Here is a 12,704-nt window from a genome sequence, read left to right on the forward strand (position 1 = left end):
TGTTGAAGTAGAGACCACTGAAATGAGTACATGGCACAAAGAGCCCATCCTTCATCCCTTTACCATTCATAATACAGCCATCTCAGCAAATTTGCCTGAAAAAAGCTCGTCTGCTGATTCTAATAGCATATAAATAAAGACAGCGACATACAGTGCTTTGAATTTGGAGTGCAAGCAGTCAAAATGGGACTTCAGTTCTTGAGCCTCAAATATACTTCATCTGTAATTTGGTTCATTTTAGTCCCCAGCTTGTTCAGCTGCAGTCTGAGAGGCACTGAAAGATCCACTGCACCAAGTGTTTTGAGAGTGCAGCTTCACATGTAGAATTGATGGTTCTGGTGTCTGTTGACTCGTCTGTGCCGTAACTGTCTGGCAGGAGATTCCTGCAGTGGGAAGAGGGTCAGCTGGCAGCTCTGCTGGTACAGCTGATGCTTTCACCTGGCTTTTAACATGCCTGCTCACTTGGGCTCAGCTCCAAACTACCATTTCTCTTTGGCTTTGCTTGTATTATTTTAAGATAGACTGAATCATACAGCTAAGCAAGTGTCCAAGGCCTCTTCAAAGATTTTCATGTTTGTTCTGTAAGTCAGGACTGTGCTGAAATGCTTTGCTCCAGAGGGATGGATGTGTGTGTGTGTGTGAAAACACAGTTTAAATTTGTGGTAAATGCGTTGGGAGCCCAAGGTTTTCTCTCTCTGTTCCCTCCAGGAACACAGCTGTGCATCTATAGTCAGGGTCCCAAAACCTAATGTTCTTGTTAAAACTTCAGTTAGTATTAATACACTTGTATGCCCACCTCATTCTGAAAGTGTCTTTCACTGCTGTCTTTTGGAACAGTCTCTTTCAAATCCTGTTTTTACGTTTCAGAAACAGATGCAGTCTGATCCGCACAAGCTGGACTTTGGCCTGAAACCTGAATTTCTGAGCAGGCCACCAGGCCCCAGCCTTTTTGGAGCCATCCACCACCCCCATGACCTGGCCCGGCCCTCGACTCTCTTCTCCACAGCCAGTGAGTACTGAGAAGTGAAATCTCCTACATGTGACATGTTTATTATTCTAAAATGCTAATCCTTGCCCTGTTAAAAGGAAATTTCTTATATGCTTTGGCTTATGAACTCTCTGCAAGACATGCCAGGGGCTATTAGTCTACTTGCTAAATATTTTTAAATTATTCTCTATGCTTTTACAAAAGCCCAAACTGCTGAAGTGCCATACAGGTAGTAAACAGAGGAACATTTCTTCACAAAATGGAGATGACAGGTTGGAAGTATGCTGTATTTTACATGATTTTTCCTTCTCCGTACTGAAACATTCTGCCCCCACCCCCCGGCTACTTATACTCTAAGTGGGAACCTCTGTTCACACGAGCAGCTGCTGTTTGTGCAGGATCCTGACCCGAGAGCCCCTGCCCAGTGTACAGCAATCTCTGCTCACGTGAGCTGCCATTTAAGTAATGATAGTCAAGCCCAGAGCCCAACGAGTCCCTTTCGGAGCTTTTGGTGGGAATTCAGCCCTTTTGCTTTGTTTTGGCAGGTGGGGGTCATCCAGCCGGCACCCCTTTCGGCCCACCACCTCACCACAGCAACTTCCTCAACCCCGCTGCTCACTTAGGTACGTGCTTTCTGCAATCACTCGCGGTGAATACAACTCAGAAGTGTAACACATGGTGACCATTCAGACTACTAAAGGTTGCCCACATGGAGAGTCTTTGAGCATCCTACTTACTTAACCTTTACAAATTGCACATTTTAGCCATTACCCAAGTAGAAGTTCTAAATACACATAAAAAGAGAACCATTCAAGTTACCAAATGTTATTTCCCTTCTAACTCACTGACGTTGCACTAAGGCAGTGTGCTGCCTATGGGAGCAGCAGAGATCAAGACTCTGAATTGGCATTTTATTTTGCATGGGGAAAGATTTGGGAGGGTGACCAAATGGATACAGCAGATTCACAATGCCCATTTATCATTCTGCACTCAACTGTCTACAGAAAACGCTGGGTTTGGTCTTCCTTTTCTCTGTGCTTGTATTTATGAAGTGTTTCATCAAAACATCACTAGGCTTTTCCAAAGTAAACCTGAGAGGAAAATTTGCCTCATACAAGTTACTTATACTCTGTATGCATTAGCTACTGGAAGAAATTATTCCAGTATTTTTTACTCCATGCTATTTTTTCGTATCATATCAACCATAACTATCAAGAGCATTACACAATGTTGAGGTCAGCATGATGTATAATAGGACATTTTATTTATATCCTGGCCGTGGCCTAGGAGACATAGCCTGAAGGTGTTTGGAGCACATTTGCCAGAGTTAATAATAGTCTTGCTAGCCTGGGACGTTTCCTGAGAAAGACCATGGAATTGAATTGGAAGGGAATAAAAGGAAATAAAAATAGAGATGTTTGCAGGTTTTAAATAAAGTAGCTACTAATGCAGAAGTACAGGCCCCAGTACCATGTATATTTTAACATCTTGTTTTACTTTCAAAAGGAAGTTTTTCTAGTAAGATGATCCCATGCATTCTGTCACTGGAAAAAAAGAGATGTGGGTTTTTTTCTGTCCCACCTCCTTGCAATCACTGCTGTGTTGTGGGAGGATGATGACTGAGCACTGCTGGGCACAGACTGAGCTTTCGTGCAGATGTAATGCAGTTGGATAACGCACTGATGTTTTATCTTCATGACCGACAAGCCAGGGAGCTTCAGCTGTTTCTCTTGGTTTTGCAGAACCTTTCAATCGACCGGCTTCCTTCAGCGGGCTCACCGCGGTGGGTAGCAATGCCTTCGGGGGACTCGGGAACCCGACAGTCAGTGAGTAACCTCTTTGTTTATGAATTCTTGTTTGCTGTGTAATTCAGGATATTAAGTGCTGGTGACTATTTGCTGTCTTTTTTACCAGTTGCATAGGCCACATACCACTAAGAGATGGGAATTTGAAAAGTGCTGTTTTTCACCTAAATAAAATTGAGTTTTAGTCATCAGTAAATTATTTTCTATTCATTAATAGCTTGGGTTCAACATAGTGCTAAATGTCACCATTACATTGTTCAGTTAAAAAAAGAAAACCCCGAGAATATAGGACCTGTGAGTCTAAGGAGTTTGTGAAATTTCTCATGGTTTTGTTGCATGTTCAAAACCAGTAATGTGTGCAGCATCCCTAGCTGTGGATGGGAACATTTTTTTCTTTTCCCACCAGAGATCCAGGACACGTGCCTGGAAGAGATCACTAACCTGCATTTATTTGTCCAGGATCATCAACATTTCTCTAGATTTGGCCAGTCACAAAAGATCATCCTTTAGAAAACCACCCTCTTTTGCCATACTTCAAATCTGCCATGATTTCAGTCACCTATTATTTTACTTTGGTTCAGGACCAAATGCAAGAAGTTGAATTATTTATAGTCCCTATAATGGTCATTTCCTGACGTCTCCAAAATATTTGGAATAAGGATCATTGTCAGTTTTATCTTACTACTTCATCCCGTGTCAATTTTATCCACAGCATTTCCCTTTCCAATTAAAACAGCTGTCAGATGCCTGCCCATTTTTAGGAATGAGACCCTCTAATGAATCTCTGTTAATTTCCTTTCCTTTTCCAGCTCCCAATAATATGTATTCATTTTAACTCTGAGTGCTGTAAAAGTTTTTTTGGTAAGTACCTTCACTAGAGCATACCTTTTTCTTAAACCTTTTTGTTTTCCACTTCACCATTTCAGCACCCAACTCAGTGTTCGGCCACAAGGATGGCCCCAGTATGCAGAGCTTTAGCAACCCTCACGAGCCCTGGAACCGACTGCACCGAACTCCTCCTTCGTTCCCGACCCCTCCGCCCTGGCTGAAGCCAGGAGAGCTGGAGCGCAGTTCATCTGCTGCAGCTCATGACAGAGATAGAGATGTAGATAAACGAGACTCATCTGTTAGTAAAGATGACAAAGAAAGGTACGAAAGAACACTTCCAAGAATTGTCTAGTTCAAAGCTTGGGGCTCTGTTCCGCTTTTAACCCTTCCCAGCCTGGCACATTGTTAAACCAGAGCTTCAGCAGAGGGACGCCTGGAGAGCTGACGCCATTGCTGCCTGCGACGCGAGGCTGTTTCTATCTCGGGTGTTTCCTACTGCACCTGTTTCTCTTCTCACTTGCACCACACTTCATCAGAAGGAGCTTTGCTGGAGCAGAGTTCAGGCAGTATCAAGTGAGAAGAGAATCAGACCCACACACTCTGTTACCTCGTGGTTTTCATAGGTCTTCTGAAGACTTTATGTGTAGATAGGTGCCTGATGGGATGAAAAAAAGGATTGTAAAGTCCATCAGACACATATCTGCACCTTTGAATACTTAAATAACTTCATAAACCAGACCATGTCTGCAAAACAAATAACTCTGCCTCCCTCCTCAGAAATGGACTGACTAGAGGGACCACTGATGAAGCTGTAAAATTATGAATGCACCAGATATGTCATGTTCCAATACCACAGTAATTTTCAGTGCATGCAGCTCGTTGAATCAACCTTAATTCCTTTCAAAAAACCACACACACATGCACTGCTGTTACACACCTTCAAGCACAGTTGTTGTTCAGTGTTTTACATGGACTTGCACGCTGACATGTCCAGGCTGGGAAGGGTTAAGGAAAAGTAAAACCTGGTCATATATATATATTTTTTTTTGTCAGGACTGTTCCCATTATACAGTTAACTCAGTAACAATTCCTCTTAGCATTTAAGTACCAAATTATAAGAATTTGCCATTCAGCAAGTGTCATGCCTTCCTTGAAAAATGTAGAGAGGCTGATTTCAGCTTTTTCAGTTGTGGCTTAATGGCTTTCCTGTTACTTTACTACATAATGGCTATTTGTTTCTAATTTTTTAACATAAAAGAATATTTAGGAGATGTGCTTTTCTGACTTCTCTGTCACTAACCCAAATATATGCATTAGTAGCCTTTTCTAAAAGAAGTTATGCTAATGCATTAGATATTCTAAAAATACATTGAAGAGCTTTTCTATGTTATTGTGAAATGTGAAGAGCAAGACAAACTACAGATCTTTTCACCTACATTTTCCATTTGGAATATTTTCTGTTTGGTAGCATAGCTTCATTATTTTCATGTCTGGTGTTAATGCTTCAAAATAAATTGCCGTTACAAATTGGGGATTATGTCCTGCAAAATGCTTAAGCATGTGAGTAACTTTACTGGCTTGAATGGCAAAGCATTTTAGTTACTAATGATATGAGTAGTCTTTAGAATTATGTGATTATTTCAGTTGCTGTTTTGTTGTTTTCTTATGAAGTGTTTCTGCTGAAGAAAATCCCTTTCAGATACACATTCCTTGCAAGCTGCTTTGGCATTGCCTGAACTCCATATCATAGCTCAGAATGTATTTATTTGCAATAATTTGAGAGCTTAAACGTAAGCCTCATTCATACTTCATACTTCTGCTCAATTATGGCTACCGGTTTAGTCCAAGAATGTTTTCGCTGATCTGGTGTCGCTGTGCATCCATCTGTGTGGTGTTGAAGAGCTCTACTTTGCAGCATGTTCACACTGTTGCCTATGTGAGAAGATGCTGAGAACCCCATCCTGGAGACGTGCTCCCTGTGTAGATAACGTCCGGAGTAGTGTGGGAGCCTCTCATACCTATTCTTCTATCTGCAGTGGCACCCAGGGGCTGAGGATGTAGCCCTGCTTTCTAGTTGAGCTCCCGATGTCTCTTACCCATTTTAAGCTGATTTGTCCAAACAGGAAGAACTGGGAATCACACCCAGAGGTACAGTTTCATCTGAAAATCATCCCGTCATTGAGGTTCTAATTTTATTAGCCCCCAAATGGGCCATGTAGCCAAAAGCATTCATCTAAATTTCTTCTGTTATCAGGGGAAGGGCACCTCAGAGGTACCTCTTAGCTGGGCTCTTCCCCATCGAAGATCGGCGTTCAAGTGGGGTGCAGTGTATTGCTGGTTGCTGCTCTTGGATCAGCTGTCCAGCCAGTGAACCGCAGCGCCCGCCCAGCTAGACTGAGATTAGCTGAATCCCCTCCAGATGGCTTAGATAACACAAATCTACAACCTGTGCCCCTTTCCTAGGTGCAAAGCTGGCTGGGGAGCTACACTGCGGTGTCCTGATATGATTTTTGTCCACTGCCAGACAATAATTCTCTAGTCTTTTGTGCAACTTAAATAGGTTCGAAAAACGGAATAAATGCATTTTGAGAATTCCTGGCATTGGCAGAAAGAGAGGCATTGCCCTCTCTGTGCTCTGCTTGCTCTACTGTAGACATGGGGAAGGGCTGGTAATCTGAAGAGCAACTTACTCCAAAGAGATAATGTTTTCAGAGCTGGCCTGAACAATCACGTAGGGCAGACTGAGGAAGTCAACACGTAATCTATGGCCACTGCTATTAAAACACTTACTAAAGAGTGCCTGCCTGTTCAGAGAGGTGGATTCTCTCCATCAGTACTGGTGTCTTGAGAGTATTTTGTTTTCAATTTTAGGAAGTAAATTGAATTGTGCGAAATAAATTGAAAATAGAGAAGATTGAAGAAAATAGAGATAAGAAATTAGTAACATACATAGGTCTAGAAATTTTTTTAAAAGTCAGTTGAACAAAATTTCAACCATTTTCCCAAATGTATTCTTAATAGAAATAGCAGGTAAAATACTATTAGCCATGTAATTTGGATTTAACTGACTCACTTCTTTTCATGAAATTAGTTTTGTTGGTTTTTTTCAAACAATTAGGCCATTGTCTTAGAAATATGTGGACTAGAGCTAGATTCCCTTGGGAGCCTTCTATGGACTAGAGTGTTTGAAATCTCAATCAGATCATTCACAAAGCAGCTTCAGGGATCTTCTTCTCCTGCGTCGAGGTAATAGAACAGGCCTAGTTTACAGACAGGATGTTCTTTGGGTGTGCAAAAGGAACAGTGCATTTAACAGTGCATGTTACTAGCTTTCTGCAAAGCAGACGATTATAATGCCAGACACCCTAGATGCTTTATTTTATTTTGCAGACTTTCTCATGTCTTCATTTTTACACTTCTCTTTTTTCTAGGGAGAGCATTGAGAAAAGACACTCCAGCCATCCTTCACCAGCACCTATCCATGCAGTAAACTCCCTCGGACATAATCGTAGCTCAAATGAGCAGATCAGGAGCCATCTGAATCCCGAGGTTCGAGAAAAAGAGAAACCCAAAGAACGAGAGAGGGATCACTCTGAATCCCGGAAGGAAATAAATGTTGAAGAGCACAAGGTGAAGGACAACTATATTTCGGAGAAGGAAGGGCTGAGCCATGAAAGCCGAGTGGTGGAAGAGTCTAAGCAAATGTCCAGGGTTCCTTCACCCTATGCTAGGCCTCCCGTTGTGGAGAGCACCAGGCCTAACAGTACTTCAAATCGGGAAGCGGAGAGGAAGAATGAGCCGGCGTATGATAATCCGAAGAAAAGCAATGAAGTCAAAGTGAAGGAGGAGCGAAAGGAAGACCATGATGTTCAACCTGAGGGACCTCAGACTCATAGGTCATCTGATCAGCCACCACCGATATCTACATCTAACGTCCATCCAAGTCCTTTAGTGTCTATGCCCATGACTGTAGGTGTAACTGGTATACATCACATGAACAGCATCAGCGGCCTGGATAGGACTCGCATGATGACCCCTTTCATGGGAATTAGCCCAATTCCTGGTGGAGAACGTTTCCCTTATCCTTCTTTCCACTGGGATCCAATGAGAGATCCCTTAAGAGATCCTTACAGAGAGCTAGATATTCATCGGAGAGACCCCCTGGGCAGAGACTTTTTGCTAAGAAATGACCCACTTCATCGTCTTTCTACGCCAAGATTGTACGAAGCAGACAGGTCATTCAGGGATCGGGAACCTCACGACTACAATCACCACCACCACCACCACCACCCGCTCTCTGTTGACCCTCGACGTGAGCATGAGAGGGGCAACCACTTGGATGACAGGGAGCGGTTGCACATGCTCCGAGAGGACTATGAACACGCACGCCTGCACTCGGTTCACCCGGCCGCCTTGGATGGGCACCTCCCTCACCCAAGCCTCATCACGCCGGGGCTCCCTAGCATGCACTACCCCCGAGTCAGCCCCCCAACGGGGCACCAAAATGGCATCCTCAATAAAACTCCCCCCACAGCAGCTCTCAGTGCCCCTCCACCTCTTATTTCGACTCTGGGACCTCGGCCCGGGTCGCCCAGAAGGACTACTCCTCTGTCGACAGAGATGAGAGAGAGGCCTCCTTCTCACACCCTCAAGGACATTGAAGCTCGATAAGCAGAGTGAGAACAAATAAAAACCAGAGAAAGAGGGACAGAACGTTGTAAATGAACATAATATAAAGATCTTCTTACTAGTCATTGATACAGACTGGGGATGAGACCCACTGTACAATATGTATAGACCTGAGTGCAAAGATTTTGAAATGGTTTTTTTGTATATTATATGTTGAAATTTTCCAGATCTTTTAGCCAAGTCCATATGTTCCTCGTGTCTCCTATTTTATTTCTAGGTTAAAAATTTCAAAATTTGAACTGAAGAACAAGACACTAATCTGAATGATTTGACTAGAAACAAACCACCGCCGATGTCAACCATACAAAGCTCTTTCAGACCAGGAGTAAAGACAATTGTAGATATTTATGTAAAAAGATTGCTTCATGGGTTAATGGTTCATATATGCAAAAAGGGTAAGATGAAAGCTTTACTTTGTACAAATGTAAATAGATAAAATTAAGTAACATAATACATTAATACTTCTTAAACTGTGCTATTTGCAAACTTAATATTGATCAACACAGTCTGCTTATGCTGTGTTACATATATTGTTATAGACAGCTAAACCCCTTCAACTATGCAATGAATTTTAAGGCTTTTCACAAAAGCCTTTATAACTCAAAGGAGCCTTTTCAACACACAACATAATTAAAGTCATATTTTCCCTGAACAAGCTCATCTGTAATAGAAGCCTATTTCTCTTGCTTGTTTTGATGAAGAAACAGCCCGTTAGAAGTGCAGTTTTCTGTCTGAACCCCTGCATCAAGATGCTGATTTTACTGTAGCTCGTGTACTAGGACGCGCCAGGGTTAGCGATCTATAATCACTGATAATGTAGTCATAACAGATTGGTTTTAGTCACATTAATCTGGGTTAAACAGAGTCATAATCAAATGCTGGATATTTTCCAGAACTTTCGTCACGTAAACATGTCAAATTTATTTTTGGAAGAACATCTGCTTATAGCCATTCATGTCTGGTTTGGTTTTATTGCCAGTGTGTCATTTTTCTCTGTACACACAGGGGTTTTTTTTGTTAACTGATTTTTAGCTACATTGAAACAAATCCTCCAAGAAAGCTAAATGATGGACATGGCTGCATTGTGGATCAGTAGTTGAATTAATGAACTTGGATGCAGATTTCATAATGCCATTTCTTGTATTTCAGTTGGTAATAAAGTCTGTGAATAGTTAACAGGTCAGCCTTGTTGTTCCCTCATCACAGAAGACATGAAATAACATGAAGAACATCGTCCTTTTTAAAAATATGCATCAATCTTCTGAAATCTGTCTTTTCATAACACACTTTTTTATAACGTGTTAAGTTTCTTGTCTAAATATTTGGAGAGAATATGACTTTATCAGAGAGAATTCACTATCTTGTCTACTGGACTGTAAAATATATGTATGAAATAAAATTAGTTCCATTGGTCTTCTAGTGTATTAAAGTGCTATCGGAAGTTGTTATCCTGTTTTGGCAAAAAAAAAAAAAAAAAAAAAAAAAGAAAAAAAATGAACTACAGACAGTTGTTTCTAATGCTCAGAGATCTATTTTAGTAGTCAACTGAAGGTTTAGTTGTGAGCTTCAGATTTTGTGAACTCCAGATGTTGTGCAGTGTTTTTTTTTTTTTTTAAGAACAAAAGGAAAAATACAACCCCCCCCCAACCCTGAAGAATATGTACACTGGAACCGTAGTGGTAGCTTTCAGTATTGTAAAGAGATTGTTATATACGAACCTTTTTGCTGTTTATCCTGTATGTAATAAAGTCCTTTCTAGATCCTATGTGAAAAGAAAAGTGAAGCGGCTCTCAATCTTCAGCATGTTTCCTCATCAGCGAAGACTTGTGTAATGTAAATTGTGCCATGTTATTAAAAAATGTGAACTAAACTGCTAGGTGCTTCTTTGTGTGGAGTACCCCATCATTGCTATGGGGAAGAAATACTTTTTCCCAAGAGTGGTTTTTTGCTCAGAAGAAACAGCTGTTAAAAATTGTAAAGGAAATGGCAAGCTTTTATAAGCCATCTTACTGAAATTATCACAGCGATCAGGAGAAAAGAAACAAAAAGGAGACCAGATCCTTGGCTTGTCCAGATTCTTTTAAATGTAGTAACACCCTACTTATGTTAGCTTTTAGTTAACTGACCACTAGTCCCCTGCTTACATACGTGGCTGCATGCAAGCCCTTTGGTACAGTTCCACACAATCTGATGGCATATTACAAGTTTTCATCAGCTTTTTTAGGTTGGTTTTGTTCTTTACAAGCTTGCTGCAAAGACTGCAAAACCTTCATCCAAGTGACTTTGGCAGAAGTAACTTGCTCAAGAAAGCAAACTTCAGTGTCACAAGGCTTAGGAAATCTTCTCCTTCAATAATTGCCAATTGTTTTGGTAAGCAATTATTAATAAATGTATGCAGCCATAGATTCAAGTTTGCTTTTGTTTCTCTCTTCAGCCCTGTAGCACTTCCCTCTGTATTCTGCTCTTACTCCCATGTAACTCTGATTGAAGTGAAACTTCCCTGAATTTCAACCATGTAACTAAGAGAAAAGAATAGGTCAGTGTCCTTTTTAAAATCCAGTTCTGTGTAAACTGTGCAGAATGTCCAATAGTAGAATAATGTTCACAAAGAGCTTTTTTCTCTCTTTTTTTTTTCTGCAAAGAACTCAGTCTTTTGGATACACATCATTTAAAAAAACCTTCCAAATTTCTGAAGGAAACCAGTTACAGATGCTGTAGAAGGATGAAAAGTATTGGAGCAAGCCAGACAGAGCATGAGGGGCCCTGTGAGAGAGGATCTAACGGGAGCATCATCTTCCAGGCTCCTCTCCAAGCACTGTCACAGGAGTCCTCACAGCTTTGTCAGTGTTTTCGGGGGGAAGAAACGTGGTATCATTGCACAGACTCTGATCCTCATCCTCCCCGGTGCTGAGCATGCTCCTGCTGATGGTCCTTAATTCCCATTTAAGCCAATGAACCCTCACTCCCAAAATCCCAGGGAGCTTTGAGGCATTTGACTCATGTGAAGTCAATATAATTGAAGTGGCTATACACCTTTGTAGAACTGAGTGTCAGGTCTCCTGAGAGTGGGGATGTTCAGAGGAATATGCCTGAAAGGTACAGTAAGAGATGAAACAAGATTTTTAATGCTTCTAAACTGTTTCAGATGCATTCATGGCTTTTCAGAAGTTTGATATAACGACATTAGCTTGCAGGTATAGACAATCTTTTTAGTGGGTTTTCCATTCAAGACATTGGTCTTAAATCTTCTGGTTTTGAATCACTAGTATTTCAGAAATGAAGTTTGTTTAAAGACCATGCCAAATGCCAGCTGTAGGAATGAAGTGAATCAGAAGGGTAGTATTCCATAGGATGTGAGGGATTTGGATCCTAGAAAACCTGTTTAAAACACACAGGACCTTTGCTTTATGCTCTAAAGATCCCACCTTCCCACGCTAATTAGTTTGCTACTTAGCAGCTTCCTATCACCTGTTGAGGTGCCAACTAAAGCAGTGTATAGGGAGTGATTCTTTGAAAGCAGTCAAAACATTTGTTCCCTGATACAATTTTTATTTTTGCCTGCTCTTCATCCGTTCTTTTTTAACCTTCTAAATTATGTTTGTCTTTCCTTACTAAATACTTGCCTCTAACCTGGTTTACTGCTATTCCTACCTTACTGATACTCTCTTGCCATTTAGCCAGTCGTGCTCTCTTTCATGGCTTAGCTAAATCTATAACAGGCAGCAAGAAACACTGCAGACAATTTTTTTTTCCAAGAGCTGTAGGCACTGTGTATTTTTGTTTCTTTTTTACCATTCCGTGTATAGGAGCTCATGAAAATTTGTAGTCCTTGCCACGCTGGAAGACAGGCAAATGGAGATTGGGGAGGCTTTTACTGAAAGTATTTTCATTTGCTGTGGCTGTGCCTTGTTAAGTAAATATTTATCTTGGTTCTTGATAATTTGAACTCTTAACTACAGCTTTGCACATGCAGGTGACCGCTGCTGAAAGCCACCTGGGACACGGGAACAAGGTAACAGACCATTGGTTATACTCCGTTCACAGCCTGGGTACATGGCTTACTGCTTTTGTTTCTGGCAAGGGCAAGCTGTAGTTCCAACAATGACCAAAGACTCAGATTATACAGGTTATGTACAGATTATACAGACTGTCCCATGGTGACTCAGTTAAGTATCATCTGGCTAAACCAACTTGCTTCTTTGGACTCTAGCTGCAGTCTTTGGGGGCAAGAGGTATATTCATCCATGGCTTCAGAAGGTGATTCAGAGCACGATTCCAACTTACGTGGTCTGAATTGCCTTTGGAAGGTGACTCTTCCTTAACTCCAGGTGGAGACCAGCTTTTAATTTAGCTGGTTCAGAGAAGTACATGCAAATAAGTGGTGGAACTACCTC

General features: G+C 41.3%; 1 protein-coding gene across 8 annotated transcripts in view; it reads left to right on the top strand.

Annotated features, from left to right (window-relative positions):
* Positions 1-10,075, top strand: part of AUTS2 (activator of transcription and developmental regulator AUTS2) — a 712,052-nt gene extending 701,977 nt beyond the window's left edge. For all 8 annotated transcript variants that reach the window (XM_082068573.1, XM_082068577.1, XM_082068578.1 and 5 more), the window contains 5 exons: positions 868-1,009; positions 1,534-1,611; positions 2,731-2,814; positions 3,720-3,942; positions 7,053-10,075. In XM_082068573.1, coding sequence (XP_081924699.1) covers positions 868-1,009; positions 1,534-1,611; positions 2,731-2,814; positions 3,720-3,942; positions 7,053-8,292 — 1,767 coding nt within the window. In that variant the 3' untranslated portion in view covers positions 8,293-10,075. The remainder of the gene's footprint in view (positions 1-867; positions 1,010-1,533; positions 1,612-2,730; positions 2,815-3,719; positions 3,943-7,052) is intronic.
* The last annotated feature ends 2,629 nt before the right edge of the window (positions 10,076-12,704 follow it).

Source organism: Streptopelia decaocto, assembly GCF_964273445.1.
Source record: "Streptopelia decaocto genome assembly, chromosome: 18".
Classification (NCBI taxonomy): Eukaryota; Metazoa; Chordata; class Aves; order Columbiformes; family Columbidae; genus Streptopelia; species Streptopelia decaocto.